This window comes from Perna viridis, chromosome 8, assembly GCF_037379345.1.
Source record: "Perna viridis isolate PV_CMFRI_1.1 ecotype Kerala chromosome 8, ASM3737934v1, whole genome shotgun sequence".
NCBI lineage: Eukaryota > Metazoa > Mollusca > Bivalvia > Mytilida > Mytilidae > Perna > Perna viridis.
This window is the reverse complement of record NC_142452.1, coordinates 29,095,655-29,115,166: the sequence shown is the minus strand read 5'-3', so window position 1 is coordinate 29,115,166 and position 19,512 is coordinate 29,095,655. Positions and strand designations below refer to the sequence as shown.

The window sequence follows — 19,512 nt, the reverse complement described above, 5'->3', positions numbered from 1 at the left end:
GGAAAAGCGCGCCAATTATGAAATAGAGTTATGTCCCTTATGGTAAACAAAATGATCAGCAGCAATGTGCAAGCAACTCTCTGGTCTATATTTATGGGATATCGAATCACTCTTCCATTGTCTGTTTAACCACTGGTCGTGTGAAGAACAAGACGAAAACTTTTATAAACTGGTAATTACCATAAAATAAAATAGGTCATGAAGTTAAATGCTGTACGTCATTACACATGAATTATTGCATATGATCAGTAGACAGTGGATGTCCTATTTTCAATGGACCAATTAAGGAATTTAACTTCCGTCCTTGTAAACAACATTGCATTGTTACGACATCTTGTAAAATACGTTTTTTTTTGCCAACGAGGAATGTCATGAACTGGCAATCCCAGAATGCAATACATGTTTCTGTATTGTTCCATCACTGGCATCAGTATTAGGGAGGTCGGTAGTGTGTTTATTATCAGTATTCTTGAGTATTCTTTTTCAATTTTGAGTCGAGTTTGACACGTTAAAAAATGGGTCAAAAATCCATTGCGTGGCAATAAAAAATATATGTAATTGAAGTTTATACATTTCTCCTTCTAAATATACTTTTTTTATTGTTATTGGAGTTCGTGGTCATTTGGTACAAACGTTTGAAGTGAGTTAGCAAGTTGTTTCGCCCCGAACAAACAGATAAAAAATTATGTCGCTGCAGTGATCTTGAAAAGTGTCTATTTGTCCGATAGAAAATGACAAAGACTGACAAACTTTGAAATTGTAAGTGAATGCCTGACATGAAAAATATCCATTTCAAAAGCCTTTTGTCAGATGGAATAGAGTAGAACAAAAAATGTGACTCTTTACTAAACTGCCATGCCATTCTTTACATAAAATTTGCATTCATCATAGGCATATGAATTGGTATATTGTGTGTATTTGTACACAGAGACATTAGATTTTTATAACTTTTACTCACTGGAGATTGATTCCCCATACTTTGAATGGAAATTTATAACCAGGGCGAAACGACGCAGGGCGAATGGGAATCATGGCGAAACGACTCAGGGAGCGAACAGGATTCGGGGCGAAACGACCCAGGGAGCGAACAGAATTCGGGGTGAAACGACCTGGATTCACATTTTTTTTAAGGCTTTGAAAAAGATAATTTCTTCTGTTTCGGGTCTAGCTTAAAAATGTCTTTGGTGGCATTTTCAATTTCAGATGGGACCGCCAGTCCACGCTTTTCTGATATTATCAAGTTATTTTTATTCTTTAAAAAAATGTTTACTGTTCTTTCAAACGTGTAAGCGATCAAGAATATGTAATCTTAAAATCGACAAAGTACTGTTTCATTCCCCGGTCTTCAGATCCCCTTGAAAACGTGGCGATCAAAACATCCGCCTGCAGCTAATAAAAACATTGATAAAAAGACATGTTCATACCTTTTTTTTCCATCACAAGTAGTGGACAACACTCCTCCATCAATGATGGAAACTCAATGAACGGACGTGATGCAACACATTAGTTACTCAATGTGCCATTCTAAGAGGAAATGCGAGTATGGCACATGGTGCGGAGTAATCCCAGTCACTGGCTTTATACTAAACCTGAGTATGGACCAAAACATATTGCTTTCTGTTGAATGTATGCCCTGCTTAGCTTTGTAGGAATACATTAACATCTCAGTGATTCTGAAGGTCCATCAAATGGAAGGCTATGTCCAGTAAAATTCTCTTTGGTCTGGTAATAGTTTTGTATTGCATATACCCTGATTACTGGCCAAATTTTCAGTAAAAACAAGAACTCCCTTTTATTGTATCCTAAATGTTCCATTTATTTTCTTATTATATATTGTATAATCATTGTATTTGTTTTTCGCAATGTTGTGCACTATCCACCTCTTAAAATAAGGTCAGATTACCACTACACTGATTTATGTGAAAGTGGACATTATGACCAGGAAAGACCATTTCAATCAAAATATGCATTTCTCTGGAACATGTCATGCTTACTTACCACTTCTAATGTTTCCATTACTTCACATGTTAAAAAGAAAAGATTTTCTTAGTTTCATTGTGAATTCCCAGTAGACATAATGTCGTAAAAGAAAAGTAATTTTAAAGTTTCACTAATTACATCTTAAAGTAGCATATCATTGCAAAACTGGGAATATAAGACTCTCAAAATCATTATGCTAATGGAACGGTGATCATAAAAGCTTTCCACAAACTTTGCTTGAATAGATAATACTGAAAATCCACATTTTTAGCCAATCACTTGGCGTCAGTCGTAATCCTCATTGTCATCTGTAAACTTCTCTTCAAACATATCTTCTCTGAACTACTTGACCAGATTTTAATGAAAATTCAACACATCCTCCTAGAGTATTCTGCACAACAGACACACAGATTATGCATTTACAACAATGCAATGTGTTTTTGGTACTACCTAGAGGGGTGGCCATTTGAACCTGAAGTTGTGAGACCATATCAAAGTACATTTTTTGTACATGGAAGACTTGTCTTCATAAAATTAGTTTATTTAATGCAGACTTTATTTCAGGTACTGTTCATACATGTACTAATTGTATAAGTTATGACATGGTTCAACACTAATTGTGGTCCGGTAGTCTAATTTATATAGGACTACCTTGAAATTTTAGATGGTAGTCATTTGGGATACCTAAATAAATTTGTAAGATTTAAATAGTCGTTAAAATAGGACTGCAAAAAAATTTAGCGTTGATCATTGCATCAGACCATAAACAGTCAACAGCAGTCCTTATAATTAGTCAGATGTTCTTATTTTGAAATGCATTCTTTTCTATTAATTGATATTATTTTTTCAGATTAATAAATAAAATCAATAAAGTTTCCTGTAGATCTAAGTTGGCTAGCTATGACTAGAACTGATAAATGAAAGACCCATACAAATTTCTGGTGGCATATTTTTCATAAGCTTACAAAGTTCTCAAAGACCTTTTTTTTGTGTGTAAGGGAAATTATTACGGTTAGATGTATGAGTTTTGAATAATTATGTGATTTAATAAGAACAAAAATGAATGAATTCAGTTTCACGTTATTTTGTAGAAATGGGTGTCACCAACTTGTGGCAGGTTTTGTCCCCTGTCCAACAGAACAAGCCAATGTCAGCATTAGCAGGGAAGACAATAGCTGTTGACTTGAGTATCTGGGTTTGTGAGAACCAGTGTGTAAAGCAGATGCAGGGAGTTGTCACAAGACCTTATCTCAGGTTTGTATGTAAAGATATGAGTAAAACAATAAAATTTCCTGTTAGTATTTAGAAATGTTTTTCAGACCTGTTTAAATTTCCAGTTTGTCCTAGATATATCTCTGTCATAATTTGCAGTAATGCTGTTTGATGTGACAGGTGATAAAAAGACAGTTCACTTGAAAATACAAAACACAGACTGTTTTGACAAAGGTATAATTTCTTGTTAATGATGTCGGAGCAATTTTCTGCAATCTTACTAACACCTCCTCTATTAACAGGTATTAGTCTCTTTAGGCTAAATTTTGAAAAAAAAAGAAGTGATTTCATTTATGAATGAAAGTTAGAAGTATGATTCATCAGTAGGAAATTATTATTCCAGTTTTCATTTCTTTGATTTCTCTCGGTCAAAATTCATTTGAATAAAAAATTCAGACACTATTGCTATGTGTATGTTAAACAAAGATGGTAAAACCCCAGGTTACCTAATGTCCCTTTTTACAACAACTCTTACCAGTGATATAATGGAAAAACTGAGAATATGGAACTTAGCTCTTAGGTATATTTATGGATAATGCTGACATTACTTAAATCAGGTAGCTCCAAGGCTATTTACTGCTATTGAATATTATATTTGTGGTTTAATTAAACTATTAAGGGGTGACAGGATGTCAACTGCTGCTTCCTTATCCATGGCACATGTATGATGCCGAGATTTTACATTATAAGTCTCTCTGAGTTGACTTCATTCACAGACATAATTGGTTGAACTTTTGATTTCATTGTCAGAATTGGTTGAACTTTAGATTTCATTGTTCCAAACTGCTTATGAAAATGATAATCCGACAAATAGGAATGAAACCAAAGTATAATGCTTATCAAGAATCTACTTTCTCTAAGATATCTGAATTTACATGTACATTTACTTTGCAGAGAAATATTAACTTTATTTTTTTTCTCAGAAACCTGTACTTCAGAATAAACTGCCTGATACAGCTGGGTATCAACCTGATTTTTGCTGTTGAAGGGGATGCCCCAGTTCTTAAACATGAAACAATGAGCAGACGTCAGGAATTTCAGTATCCAGGGAAACGAAAGGGGTCATCAAAAGGACCTTCTAAACCAAAAGGAAGAACTCAGTTCAATGCTAAACTAAGAGAGGTATTTAAGGTTGCACTATACAAATGGGATTTAGATATACTGTTTTGTACACAAAACTAACCCGTTCTAATTTTGTAAAACTTAAAAATAAAAGGTGAAACATGATGGAAATATTGATTGTGGGTAGAGCAGTTGTACATAAATAGATGCAATACTTGTGAAGGTAAAGAGGTGTAAAATGCATATTTTAAGCTATCCGGAAAGATTTAGGTCCTTACCGGATTGGGTTCTCTTCCTTGCACTAACTGGCTGTTTTTCAAAAATGCAAAATTTTGCACGAACTTTAAGAATTAAAATCATGAACGAATGAGCAAAGATGGTACACTTTTTATTGGGGTTTTTACAATGATACCATGCCAACTTACTTTTCCTGGCAGTTTTTAAGCGTCTGATATTTTAGAAAACCTGTTTTTTGACAGTTAATTTTAAGAATGCACCCTAAATTTGTAATGAAAACTGATGTATAATTTTATTATGTTACCATGGCTACACATTTTCATAACAAAATAGAAAATAATATCTCTTTTTCATGGATCTCCATAATGTAAGGTTTTGAAAAATATATACTTTTTACAGGAAAAAAATGCTGAATTTGCTTGTTTGAGTGTTTCAATATAGTTTTATTCCCACAAATTTTCATGAAGTTATCAGCCCTATCTATATAGTGGAACCTCAGTACCATTCTGGATAAGAATCAGGCAATGGGTTGCACATTGTAATTCTCAATTTGGTCTTTTTTGCCTCATATATATATTTATCCTGAAGCATCTGTAATGAAGATATTTTTTGATTGCTTATATAAGGAAAAAGTGTGGAAAAATTCTTCCTATCATTTTCCCATAGTGCATTTCAACTTAATTTTGCTTATCAATAACTTAAAAGGGCAAATTTTTCAAACGCTTTGATGGCTTTTTCTGTAGTATGTCAAGTATAAATACTTGGTTAATACAATAAAATCTCTGTATTTTTTTCTTCATGTGCCATACCTTATACACATTTTCCTGATTCTTAGATGGAGAAGTACTTCATTATTTATTTAAACTGCCTTAATGTCTTCACAAATGGTGAAGGTTTTACCTTTGACCTTTTATACAGTCTCAAAAATAATTAATCATCATATGTCTTTAACAGTACATACTTTGTGTAATTTGTTACTCAGTATAAAGATTTGAATCAAAATTATTCAATCAATAAAATTTTGTATCACTGAAAATTGCTATTTACAATATTCAACTTACAAGCCTAGAACAACGTCCTCTTCAGTTTTAAACATTTATCTCATGTCTGACTTGGGGCTATAGCTGTTTTACTTGTGGCAGAATTTAATGAATGATTACAATATTTGGCTGCATCACGTTGTTTTTATATATTAAAGCAAACTGTATTTTTTTGACAGAGCATTAGCCCTGCTCTTTATATGTAAGAGGTCTTATACATGAAAGGCTCAAAATCATTTTATCGGAAAATACATACAAAGCAATTGTATGAATTCTTAACAGAGATAAGCTGTCATTGATTTCTCTAGCATTCCTCAAGGTCCTTAAAAAGGACCCTTTCCCCAATAACAATTAATTAAAAATCTTGCAGAATTCCCAAATTTACTAACTTAAACCCCTAATTTTTATTCCCAATTGATTAAATTTTGGCACAAAGTCTTCCCAAAATGGCCCAGAAAGGACCATTACAAAATACACAGGAAAATATCTGCAGGTGTTCTACAACATCATAACAAGAAGGCATTTCATATTGTTAAAAAATTTAGTTGAGTACAAATAGCACCATCCTTCAGAGGCAAAATCATATTATATAAAATCATATAAGTCTGTTTTACCTAAACCTTACAGTACTTTTAAAAATAGGACTTGCATTTTTTTCAGTGCTGTGAGATGTTGGATTGCCTGGGAGTTCCATATATCCAGTCTAAAGGCGAGGCAGAGGCCTTGTGTGGGTTACTGAATGCTGCTGGTGTATGTTAATAATATACGATACCACAAACATAGTATTTTTCGTGGTACTGTAAACGTACTTTAATTTGTTGATACCAATTTTCATTGATTAAGGTAGAAATACAAGTCTATGGATTCTTGAATTTGTGGTTTTAATGTTTTCAGTATACACATCAAAGGAAATCTCCTTTTCTTTGTGAACCAAATTTCGTGGTTTGTTACCCTACAAATAATAGTACTTTTACAGTATACTGATTTAGTTTCTTTTTTCAGACAATGATATGGTTCTATGAAAGTAATTTTTCAGACAATGATATGGCTCTATGAAAGTAATTTTTCAGCACTAAGTATCCCATCCTTTCTGAAGCATCCTACTCATACCCATTAATAGGTTCATTTGACTGTCTTTGAAGTGAAAAGTTTTATAATATAATGATGACTTAATATATTATGACATTAATGCTAAGAAATTATCATTTATCTCAGTGATATTGTTTGTCTTAGTTTATGTCTGAAATTCAGCTGTTTCCCCTAGAGAGACATTCCTAATTTGTAAATAAAATGGGTTAAAATTTATCCTAAAGATATGTAAAAATTTCCCTATCATAATAAGTTTCAGAATTGTAAGTGTTAAGATCAAATAATGTTGTGTTTTAATTGGAAATATTTTGTTTTTGCTATTATGAAAGCTCTTTCAAGATCCAGATTATAATCAACAACGTGTTTGTAATGCATGTGATTTTCATATTGCCAATTTTGGAACTAATCGGGCATATTTTTTTTAATATAATGTAATGTCTAAGTAGTTCTGAATGCTATATTGTTTCTTACTGTTTCTTTCCCCTATGCTTAGAATACCCGATGAAAAAAGTCACAATTCAAAATTCAATATTTTTTCCAATTTAAAAGAAAATATGCCTCTTTCACCCCAAAAAGGATGGGGTAGTTTTGAAAAAGAGCCAACCAAATAACTTTATCTATATGTTAGCCATATTTTTAGCTTCACATGGTAATAAAGTTGCACAAAACCTATGGGCTAGTAGTCAGTCAATGTATGTAGGTCTACCAAACATATATATTTATATTAGATGTATAACTTATAGATTATAAAACTGCTTACTATACTGAAAGTTTTGTACTCCTCCATATTTTATGGTGAACTGATTTTGGCATCCATTTTGTGACAGCCGAACAAATACTGCACTTATATTATTTACATGTACAGAACAATTCAGACTTCTACTAAACTTTATTGTATTGTACACAAATTGCATATTAATATATAAATATGGAATTGTCTTTTTCCAAAACAGCTCTATTTAATTTTAACCCCACGCAGTGAGTGGGTAGTACAATGTATATTGTAATCGCATGTTTCATCCGTCAGAATTTAGTCACAAATATCTCGGTTCACCATGGATGGAATGATTTCAAATTTTGTGTGTTGCTTTATATAGATGGAGCATATGTTGTAAATTATTTTGGATGCTGTCCTATATCAACATCCCATTCAAGTGGAGGTATGCCTTGAACATCTATACTACAAACTAATGACTGGTTGGACATTTAAACTAGATGTTAATATGATAATGTTAAGCTAACAATTTAAAAGCTTCAGAATATGTTCACTGAAAGTGAACTTAGCTTTGTACATTGATGTATATTTCAGATTGTTGATGGTTGTATTACTAATGATGGTGATGTATTTCTGTATGGTGCTAAAACTGTATATAGAAACTTCTCTATCAATTCTAAGGTAAATCAAATTGCTTGATGTAGCCATAGGTCCCCAATCACTGGTTTAATTTGAAGAATTAAAATTTTTAAAATTGTGCTTTCATTCTGTTTGGTGGGTACCAAATTTTGTGGTTTGGGGAAAACAGAATTTCTTATGATACTTGATTATGGTGGTTTGTGGATAGATAAAGAGGAAAAATTGATGATTTATATGCATTTCCATTTAAATTATTACAGAAACAGTTACACACCACATTGCCAGTCCTAATTTCTTATTTGGTTGTTTCACTTTTGATATGAAATGATATAGGATTGTACATAAAATTGGCACTTTACAAGAGTTATCTTTCTTGATCTGGTTGATTAAGGTTAGAGCGGAATGCATGGTTCTCTCTAAAATCAAAGATCTGTTTGCAGAAATGACTGCAGTAAAAAATAGAAATATGTAGATCACAGAACCATATTTTTATGTCCCATGAATCCAATGATATTAGCTTAATTTTTAATGGTTGTCAATTTTCTTAATTAGATGATTGATTGATTCATTGATATGATTTGATTTTTTCAATGAAAAATAAACATTTTTCAAGAATGAGAAATTTGGGTTTTGCTATGAAATATTATAGACCTTGGTTACAGAAAAAAGATCGGAATTTCCTCAAGTCCTCAATTTTAAGTGATTTGATTGGTCAAAATTTTAATTGAGGAAGGATTTGAGGAAAATCTTTGTGAAACCTGGTCCTGTACTTTTAAAATAATTGACCTATTTTATGATTTTGCTTTCAGGATCCACACATTGAAGTGTATGATATGAGTGATATTGAGGAAAGCCTTAGACTGGACAGGGAGAAAATGGTAGCCCTGGCATTACTTGTGGGATGTGACTATGTACCTAAAGGTATCCCAGGAGTTGGGATAGAAAGGGCAACTAAACTGCTTGCAAGCTACAGTGGTATTAGTCCACTACTGAGGTCAGTCTATGAAAATGAGAATAGTGTTAAAATTTCTTTTTAAAATGTGGTCATTTTTGGATTTTAGAGTGTCATTCTAGTTCATGGCAATTATTTTGGTGATTTTTTATTTGGGAATATTTTAAGGACAGATAAATATTAAAGGAAGGCAACAATTTATTATACCATCCTCTTTCTCCACAAACAATGTTTGGGGAATATATAGAAGTCACCCTGTCTGTATTTCTGTCCATATTTCTTGTAAGTACAACTCCTTTGTAACCGCTTGGGGGATTTTGATGAATTTCTTTATTTGGAACTATATGTAGACGAGCATGAAGGAATATAAGCTCACCTGGCCATATACCGTGTGTGCCATTTCCATCACTTGGCTTCCATCATTGTCATCATTATTAACATTTTCTTCAAACATCTTCTCCTACCAGTCAGATAACAGTTTTTCACATGTGTCTCCAAAACCATTAGGTTTAGTGATGAGTTTCTCCGTTTCTTCAGTGAAACTACTGGATAGAGTTCAATGAAAGTTGGTATTGTTGTATTTTTTTTATCCAAGAAGAACAATGGCCTCTTTTACAAAAAAACAGAATATGACTAATTAATCAAGGTGAGCGATTCAGGTTATTTAGCTTCAACAATAAGATTTAGATATCCTATAAAGATAAGCCTTTTTTTAGTTATCCGATTTTAAACTTCATGTGATAACAGCTTTTATGAATTTAGATGATTTTACAATTTTATACTGATTGCAGATTTAAGATATGGAAGAAGTTATCAGACAGTGATTGTTTTGATTCTACAGAACTTCAGATTAAAAAGAAGGCAATCACTGTTGCTGATTTTCCTCAGAAAAAGGTGAGACAATGTTAGAGGCTCTTTTAAAATCTTCTGCCAAGTTGAAAAGGATGTGGTATAACTCCCTTCTGTCTTTACAATGATTTTAAGCACTTTTTTCAATTAATTTTGACCACTTTGTAACTACTTAATAACACTTGGAATGCTTGACTTCACTTCATTAATGTTATGCCCCACATAACAGATTTTTAATAATTGCTGGATGTTGAGAAACAGTACAAGCTTGGATTAGATTGACTTTCACAAAAATCAGTTAAAGGGGACCATATTTATGGGGACTAGACTTTTTTTGACAATCAGACATGATTTTTTTCCTGCTTTTAAGTGGATTTCTGTTTTTCTAATCTGGATTTTAAATTGACATTTCTTTTTTTTTACTGTATGTTTACTTCAATTTCACTAACTTCTAATTCAAAAGTCAGAGTGTGGGGTATTATTAGCATGCTCTGAAAAGTTCTGTATTCATTTTTTTTTGTAGGTCATAGATGAATTTCTTATTCCAAAAGACCCACTTCCCTCAAGAAAAATAGTGTGGAAAAGACCAAAGTTGGTTCAATTACAGGTGATATCAAATCTTAAAAGAACTATACCAAACAAACAAACTAGAGGCTCTGAAGAGCCTGAATTGTTCACCTGACTCCTTAAACAACATTCTAGTTTTGGAAAAGCAGCCATGTTTTTTCTTGGATAAAAATTCTTAATGCTCATACCTAAGGAACAATCATATCAATATTCATTAAATTCTGTCCAGTAGTTTCTGAGAAGAAAATTCAAGTAATAACATTAAAAATTGCAAAAAGATGTTGAAGGGCAATAACTCCAACATGACTTAAATGATTAACAAAATTGATTGATTGTTAGGGTTAAGGCATGGGCAGCAATATTTCAGCTATATTCAGGTGATGAACATCAAATGGATGATAAAATGAACATGACATGATGAAGATGATGAAAAGAAAAATGGGATGGGACACAAGGATAATAGGGTTGACAAATTTTGATTGCCACTAGAAATAGGGAAGGATGGTTAGGGTCAGGTGCAATTTAACCTCCTATGGCGGAGCGCAAAGGTTCCTTCTCCAATTAAATACCACAGTAAGGTTTATTAACATGTGAGGAAGGTGGCATCTTTCCCAACACGGCGCACCACTATGGTTTGTGGTCAGGTTTCCGTATTGATAGCCTGACGACTCAATCATTTAACATGTCAGGAGTACCCCATTCCGCCACCTGGGCACACACCCCAGATGCTCTTTGGGCAGAGCGCCCTAGCTCCCAGCCAGGGTTCTAAGCACTATTTAATCGCTTTTACCAGCTAAGCTTGGCTGCGGGTCTATTCTTTTGACACCCGGACCCACATTTGGCCAGATTAACAAGAAAATTTAACCACAGGTAGATCTCATTATGCTGAACATGTTTACTATGTCATAATTTGGCTAATCCTAACAATTTTGGATATATATGCATAAAAACTTTTGTCTGACCCCTTAATTCTATTTATAGTAATGATGGCCATGTTTTTCAACAGACCAAGAATCCCCACATCAATTCTATGCAGAACACACAAAAGGAACATTCATACCAAGTTTGGTTCTAATTGGTCTTGCAGTGTCAGGGGATAAGATTTTTGAAAGAGATAACATTAAAAATTGAAGAAAAAAAAATGTCAGAAAAAGGGCAATAACTCCAACATGGCCTAATAGATTAATGCAAAAATTTGATAAAGGTAAAGTTCATGATTTTATTTTGATTTTATGAGCATTTTCATAGAATACAGTCAAAAATAAAGATTGTCAACGAATAGCCTATTTAAAACAGGTCCATGTGTACAGGTTTGATGTGTAGTATCCAAGCCTTTAGGTCAGTAGTTTTATGTTGCCATTTTCACTGATTGGAAGAAATCAACACTCCATCAGAAATTCACTCACAAAAAAATGCTATATGAGTGAGATTGACCAGTCATATCAAAAAGCTATGCATAACATTGTACGTTGACTTTTGGAAATTCTTCCATTTTGCTTTCAGACTTTCTCCTTAACAAAGCTAGAATGGCCTGAAGAGTATACTCAGGATAAAGTTCTTCCTCTTATTACAATTTGGGATATGCAAGATATTATCAAGGGAGGCAACCAACATCACTTAGCACCACACAGGTATATTACCGGTACATGTTAGGAAAGAGGTGATGATAGAGCATTTGGCAATATAGATTATATGATTTTCTAAAACTCATACATTTTATCGCTTAGATTTCCAGATGTAGCTGTGTCTTCATCATTTATTTTATTATAAAGGAAAACTCAAAACCAACAGGATCTCTTCCTGATACTTGAGAGACCAATTAGATACTATAAACCTGGAAATTTTCACATTTAGAAGGTCAAACATTTCACATGGGGAAAATTTTCAAGTCAGTCCGGGTATTCAGTCACCTCTCAAAATTTAAACATCGAAAACTATTTGCATGGGGGTTATTTGTTGGTCCGAATGTAAAGATAATTACCATTTTTACAGTAACTTTCTTGTTAAACTCGAAAGCTGAGAATTTTAGTTAAATGTCCTTCACAAAACTATATTATCCCAAAAAATTGTCATAAAAGAAAACAGCTGAAGTATTTTCAATTTTTTCTTGCCAGGTCCATAAGTAGGCCTTTTAAAGTCATAACATTTCAGTATGAGTACACACTGTCCTAACTTCGGTATGAGTACACACTGTCCTAACTTAAGTATGAGTATGCACTGTCCTAACTTCAGTATGAGTACACATTATCCTAACTTCAGTATGAGTACACACTGTCCTAACTTAAGTATGATTTTTAATGATAATTTTCTGTATCTACTGTTTGCTTCTGTGGTCACTAAAAATTAAATTGTCTTTTCCCACTCTAAAATTTCTAGACCTTTGGTTTAATTTGTATAAACCTAACATCTCCCTCATTTTAAACAGGTGATCGCTATTTGCTCTCATTTGTTAATAGTTTGTAAAGGTTTCTGACAAATGCAGCACTATTGTAATGCTGAGATCATATTGTCTGTTTTGTTTTACAGGATAGTTAAAGCCAGAGTAAGACAAGGTATACCAAGTTACGAAGTTGAGTGGAATAAACAAGGTAAAGCCAATCATATCAAATGCATTGTAATAGGTAAAGTTTGCATAAAGCATAATTTATACCCCCAATCAACAAGTGGATGGTATATTGGAATAGCTGTCTATCTGTCTGAATTTCTTTGTAATTATCTCAGATCCAAATAGATGGATTAATTTCAAATTTGGTATGTGACTTAGTACTGTACCAGTTGGAATATGCCTAGCACAACATTGTGTTCAACTTCATGTTTACTGTCTATCATAGTCATTTATACATGTTAATATGAAATGAGTGTCAATGTTTTGTTATTTGGATGTTAAATACAAAAAGAAGCCAGTAGTGCTATCTTTTAAGCATTTCATGTGAGCCTCACACAAATTATACAAATATTTGTTATTTTACTTTGATCTTTTCATTTTACTCTCCATTCTTCCCAATTTGTTTACCGTTAATTGGGATATTTTGGTGTCTGTTTATTTTGGCAGGATTCTGTCTTGTTTAATTTTGGTCCATTCAGAATGATAAGTGTTTTATTATATCTCTCAGTGAAAAACAATTTTTTCTTTATTATCATATCCTAAACAGAATGTTGTAAAGTTACTGACAAAGGTAATAACTAAAAGTCATATTTTTGCAAAAAAGTTGTCAAAACAATTAAAGATATGTAGCATAAATAAAAAGCCTACTTTGTGAACCCTATCACTATTGTTGTCAGTAAATATTGTTGGTAAAATAAATCCTTAAAATAGTCAGGTTTTTACATTATTTGCTTTCATCCACTCACTAGTACCAGAGTTAGAAATAGTAGCCTGCCCGCCAGCCTGAGACTGGCTATTTTTTTGGCAGGGCTGGTTAATTTTAGCAAAAATTTATATAGCCATATAGTAAATATATTGAAAAATTGTATTCAGGACTGGCTGGAATTTGAGCGTTTCCTACCCTGCTAGTACACCAATAAATATTGGCTGTCAAAATTTTTGAAAAATGTTATATTTTGGTGTGTTTAATTTTTGCATTTTTCAGAGAGGCACCATCGCCTGAATATAGCTGAAATATTGCTGCTCGAGTGTTAAACCCCAACAATCAATCAATCAGAGAGGCACCAAACAAATCAAAATAGAACTACCACCAAAATATCCCTATTTACTGTCAATTTTTGTCCAAATAAGTTACCTTAACCTTTTTTTATATTTTATTTGTTTTTTTTTTCAGTCAGGATTTTTACAATAATCCCCTACACCGCCACTTGAATAGGGTGTTTTGGGGTATTTAAACAAAAAGGAAACGTGACTGACTATCATTTTGAGTGTAAATCTAATACAAATAAATTACACATAGTAAGAGGAAGAAGAAAAAAAAAAACAAACAAAAAAAAAGGCCTTTTACTCACACTCTCACCCAGCTTTCACACTGTCTGCTTAGCTAGTTAAATATACAAAGAAAAGTTTTGCCTGTGTATATATTTATATGACATGATAATTATGGAAATACATGTCTAAAAGGGGTCCATCTTTCAAAGTTCAAAATTTTATTGTTCTTTACTGCAATGAATTCTTCTGAATCATGTAAAATATGGAAGTTCTGATTTTAGTTCTATAATGTTTGGAAGTTTCTCGCTCAACCTACATTGGTAGATATAATTGTTTATAACAATAACAATATAATTAAGAAATGGAGTCTCATCAGTGTATCCTAAAATAATACTTGATTTGTTCAATTGAAAATCTTGATAAAAACTCCTTATATTGTGTGAAACAATATCCCGAAAACACCATATAATTCTACATTCATAAAAGAGATGTTGAATAGTCTCTTCTTCAGAATTCCACAAAAAGTACAGTATTTTTTATCATTTAGATGTATTAAGTACAAAAATTTATTTGTGGAAAGAATTCTATGAAGTATCTTGTATTGAAAAGATTTACCGGTAAGTGTGTGATTGCATATGTATACTTGGCAGATTGCAACACCAGAATGTTATTTTCTGTCAGAATAATGAATACTGAGTAGGTCTTGTGAGATATCTCTCCTTTTTTAGCCCTTCAAGCTATAGTGAAAATTTATAATCCTCTTTGTTTGGCAGAATACACAAAAATTATGACAACAATATTGTTCAGGACAATTAAAAAATTCACAAATACGGACATTGGTTAAGCCAAGTGCTATCTCTGGAATATTTATGTAATTGCCTAATTCCTTGGTATGATTTTGTTTTATATTATTTATTTGTTGCAGCTGATGATAGATTTTGTAAGACAAATTACTATATCACCATTGAAGACAGAGAACTATTTTCAAATTGCTTTCCACATCTTGTTAAGGAATTTGACGTAGAGGTTGCTCAGAAGAAATCCAAAACTAAAGGTGAAATTATACAGGAGTTCAGGTTTTCTGTAAAATTGACATGATTAGCTAATTAAACTAATTAACTCTCCTACTACTAATAGATTAATGATCTCACAATAAAAAAATTCTTTGATTGAAAGCATGGGTATCACTAGTGAGCAATTGCTCACAAATTTCTAGTTATACCTTCAAGACAAGACAAGACAAGACGAATTTATTGATAACCTCAGACACAATAGGTGTACATAAGGATACTATCATATCATTCAAGTCACACAATATATACAATAATTACTAAACATGAAAATAATGCACAACACAGTATCAAGGTATAAAGTTTCTAACAGATGAAAGGACGGTTTTCACAGCAATGTAGCAAGATTTCTGATAAATGATGCCAAATTAATGTACAGTTCTTTATGACAAAATTCAAGAAGCCTTTTTAATTTATACATCTGCGGATTTATAGTATAATATTTTGGTAAATATTCATCTCGAATTTCTCTGATCCTTTCATGCTTACACAAAAAGAAATAATGGAATTCATTTCCGATTCCCTGCCCACAGAGATGACATATTCTTTGACCTTTTGGTATTTAAACCATCTGCTTGTTTCACTCAAATAGTGGTGGTATATTGGAATCATCTTTGTCCATCAGTCAAATTTACGTCACAAAAATCTCAGTTTCTACTAAACAAATTGATTTCAAATTTGGTGTGTGTCTTATGTAGATGGGACATATATTGTAAGTAATTTTAGTTGCTGTTAGTAACTTAATGTTTTTTAGTACTTTCCTTTTTTCCCTATGTAGAATGATAGAGAAAATTTTCGTCACAAAAATCTTAGCTCCCACAGGAGGGATTGATTTCAAATTTGGTATTTGTTTTTTTTACAGATGGGGGATACTTTGTAAGGGATTTCGGTTGCTGTCTGACATCAAATTTTTATATGAGTTGTGATAAGTTCAACTTCAAGTTTTTACTTGCCCTAGTAAAATGAAATACTGTTCTACTGCAGCATGCTTCCATGGCTTTGAGACCACAAATGATGAACTATTTGAGAAACTGATAATTTGCACTAGCAAAAAGTCTTGTGTCTAAATTAAATGCAGTTGAATTAATTTTACCCCCAAGGAGGGGTATACTGTTTTACCTAATTCCGTCATTACATAACACATTTTTTTTATACAAAATTCCCAGATTCTGTAAAACACAGACTGTTGATGTTTTAGACAAAGCATCATATGGGTGTACAGTATAGAGGGTTGTGTTTTAGAACTTGTATGATTTTTACTTTCTATTCACAAAAAAAAACCCATTGATTTCCTTATTTCTTGATGGAAAGCCAGGGTATCATTAGTGAACTATTGCTCACAGATTTATTGCTGTTAATTGCCAGTATAATCACAGGTCAAATGATTCCAATGAATATATCAGTCACATTCAGGCATAAACAACTGATGAGGAACCATGGATTATTGTAAATATATTAATTTTCATTATTTTTGCAGTTGACAGAAAATTGTGAAAAAAATACAAGTAAATTTATTTTTAATGCTATATAATGCTATTGTTTTTTGGAGCAGGGAATGTTTGCTTCATAAAATTAATACACTTACAGTATTTCATAATGATTTTGTATCATATTGACACAAATGATCTATTTGTATATGCTGGTAACCATATAAATGTCTGATTATCAATTTGTACATGTAATTGGAAATTTGAAACAAAGCAAGTTGATTTTAAATTACATATAGTTATTTTTATCTAATTGTAACAGGAAGAAAAAAGAAAGGAAAAGAAACAGATGTGGCAGACCATAATGAAGTTGAAGAGAATAAAAATATAGATGTTCTATCTGAACGACTGGATAATGTGCATCTAAACAATAGAACTGAGGAGACTGTTAATGAAAAGGAAACTCCAGCTAGTCTTGTAAGTGATATTAAGCATGTTACAGAGGCACTTGACAGCTGTAAAATAGGAGTATTAGATAGTTTTCATAGAAAAGGGGAGGTTGCTAGGGATTGTGAACTCAGTAGCTATCATCAAGTTGATATCCTATGTAGCAAAAGAGAAGAGAAACTTGATTCTTCTGATAGCTGTAATGAAGATTCGTCCAGTAACTGCTCAGGAAATGAAGTGTCTTGTGCAGAAGAGAATCTCTCATTGAGGTCAAGGCTTCTGAGAAATGCTGGTACAAAAAAGTCTAGAAGCCTTAACCCTAAACCTGTTTCTCTGCCTGATTTTTTAGACTCTAGTGACACTGATGAAGATGAGAAACTTGATTTCAGATATTCTGAAAGTGAAATCAACAACAATAGGAAACAGGATATAATATCCCTTGTTAATGAAGACCCACAGCCATGTAGAACACTGAAAGATGGTTTAACAAAAGATAGACAATTAAGCTGTTCAATACCAGTATTTACACCAGAAAAACTCCTCACGGAATCTAAAACAGAACTACAAAAGCCAGAGTTTGAAGAGAGTCACTTGAAAATTTACAATGTCTCTGATTTCTCTCAGATTGGTAGGTTGAATATTGACTTGAACACACCTAATATGACTCGGCTGAAAAATCTGTCTCCATCTCTTTATCAGAGTTTACTTGAGTCGACACCAACTAGTAGTTCTAAACTACGTAAGGCAGCCTTACTCAAAAGTATACTGAACAGCCCCCTACAAGTCGATGCAATCTTAAATGCTTTTAATGGTGATGAAAAGAATGTTAGTCCAGTCACAGCCTTTGTAAAAGAACCAGGTAGCTTGGAGAAAAGTATAGGCAACTTGAGCAACTTTTCACTTAATGGGACTTCAGTAGGATTGGGCAATTTCCAAATTGAATCATCACTTCTGAGATCTATTATTGCAAGTGGTGGCAGTACAAGTACATCTTTTGGATCTCCTTTGAACTTAGGAAATACTGAAACTCCTAAAAGTAATGCTGTAAATGATCAGCAAAAAGCAAGGATAAGTCATACTCCTGATGAAAAATGCATTGTGGGTAAATTGTCTTTTGATCATATAAATACCCCAAGTATACCTTGTCAAGAGAAAAGTGGGAAGAGCTTCTGTAATGTGAAAAAATCTTTGAAAAATAACATTGAAGACCAAATGTTTAAAAATACTGGGGAAACATTTATAGACCTTACTTCCGACACACCTGAACGTAAACAAGTGAGCAAAACAATTGAAGTATATGAGCATAACAGCTTTTGTGGTAGGGAACAGTCACCTGAAGCTGAACAAAGAAAGGAAAGCAATGATTGTGTTAATTTATTATACACCAGTAATTGTGCTTCCCCAAACCTACCATTGAAAACATATAAAGAAAATAGGGAACTCAAACCAGCATGCCATTGTGACAAAAACAGTATTTCTAGTAAGACACATCTTAATGTGGACCTTGAAAGCAGGAAATCTAAATGCACAGACTGTGTAAAACAATATTGTCAAATGGACTACTCCTTTGACAGTAAACATATTGGATTTGCAGGACATTTTGGGACTCCTGTTGTCAATGACAACATTTCTACATCCATAACCTTCTCCGACTCCTTTTCTTATTTTGAACCTCCTTGTAGTGGTGATATTACAGCCTCCAAGTTTAACAAAACAAGCTTGCATAATATAGAGGCCACAAATTTGCTTGAAGTGGCAACAAATTCTACATTGTATGCAGGTACATCTATTGACGAGAGGAGTCCAGTATCCCTGGCTGATAGACTTAGAAAGAAACTGAATGTAACATCAATGAAGGGGGTCTTACATGAATTTACAGGGAAATAATAAAGTTGAAGTCAGGTGAAGAGCATTCAAAACGTTTTGAATGTCAAAAATTCATTAAGTTTTAATTTTTTTGATTTACCCCCATCCCTTGAGTGGGTGGTATTTTGGAATCCCCATGTCTGTCCGTCTCTTTCATTCCATCCTTTAAAATTTCAATACAATTATCTCAGCTTGCACAAGACAGATTGATTTCAAATTTGGTATATGGCATTATATATACACACACACACGCACACGGTAGAAGGGGCATACATCGTAAGCAATTTTGCTGATTTATTTACTGCCAGTTCTTCCTAAGAGATTTGTACCAAAATACTACTACACATACATACCTGCTAATTGGATTAGAAGGTAAACCACTTAAGTAAATATTATAATTTTAAAAGTTTTAAAATGTGTGTT

General features: G+C 32.8%; 1 protein-coding gene across 2 annotated transcripts; it reads left to right on the top strand.

Moving 5' to 3' along the window:
• The first annotated feature begins 8 nt into the window (after positions 1 to 8).
• LOC148610121 (uncharacterized) lies at positions 9 to 19,142 on the top strand. 2 transcript variants are annotated; one of them, XM_088542217.1, is made up of 12 exons: positions 9 to 172; positions 3,072 to 3,234; positions 4,176 to 4,374; positions 6,252 to 6,341; positions 7,990 to 8,076; positions 8,844 to 9,028; positions 9,778 to 9,880; positions 10,359 to 10,442; positions 11,906 to 12,033; positions 12,929 to 12,990; positions 15,205 to 15,333; positions 17,099 to 19,142. In XM_088542217.1, exons 2-12 carry the CDS (start codon positions 3,074 to 3,076, stop codon positions 19,108 to 19,110), a joined length of 3,240 nt encoding a protein of 1,079 aa, XP_088398343.1. In that variant the 5' UTR covers positions 9 to 172; positions 3,072 to 3,073; the 3' UTR covers positions 19,111 to 19,142. The 2 variants fall into 2 exon arrangements, with proteins under 2 accessions (XP_088398343.1, XP_088398344.1); XM_088542218.1 differs by lacking the exon at positions 9 to 172 and adding an exon at positions 279 to 441.
• Positions 19,143 to 19,512: the final 370 nt, after the last annotated feature.

Bases quoted from the DNA above. Each gene is read 5' to 3' on its own strand.
- LOC148610121 (XM_088542217.1), top strand. From the start codon at position 3,074: ATGGGTGTCACCAACTTGTGGCAGGTTTTGTCCCCTGTCCAACAGAAC. The intron at 10,443-11,905 runs GTGATATCAAAT...TTTTGCTTTCAG, and splicing joins CAAAGTTGGTTCAATTACAG to ACTTTCTCCTTAACAAAGCT. The intron at 15,334-17,098 runs GTGAAATTATAC...TAATTGTAACAG, and splicing joins GAAGAAATCCAAAACTAAAG to GAAGAAAAAAGAAAGGAAAA.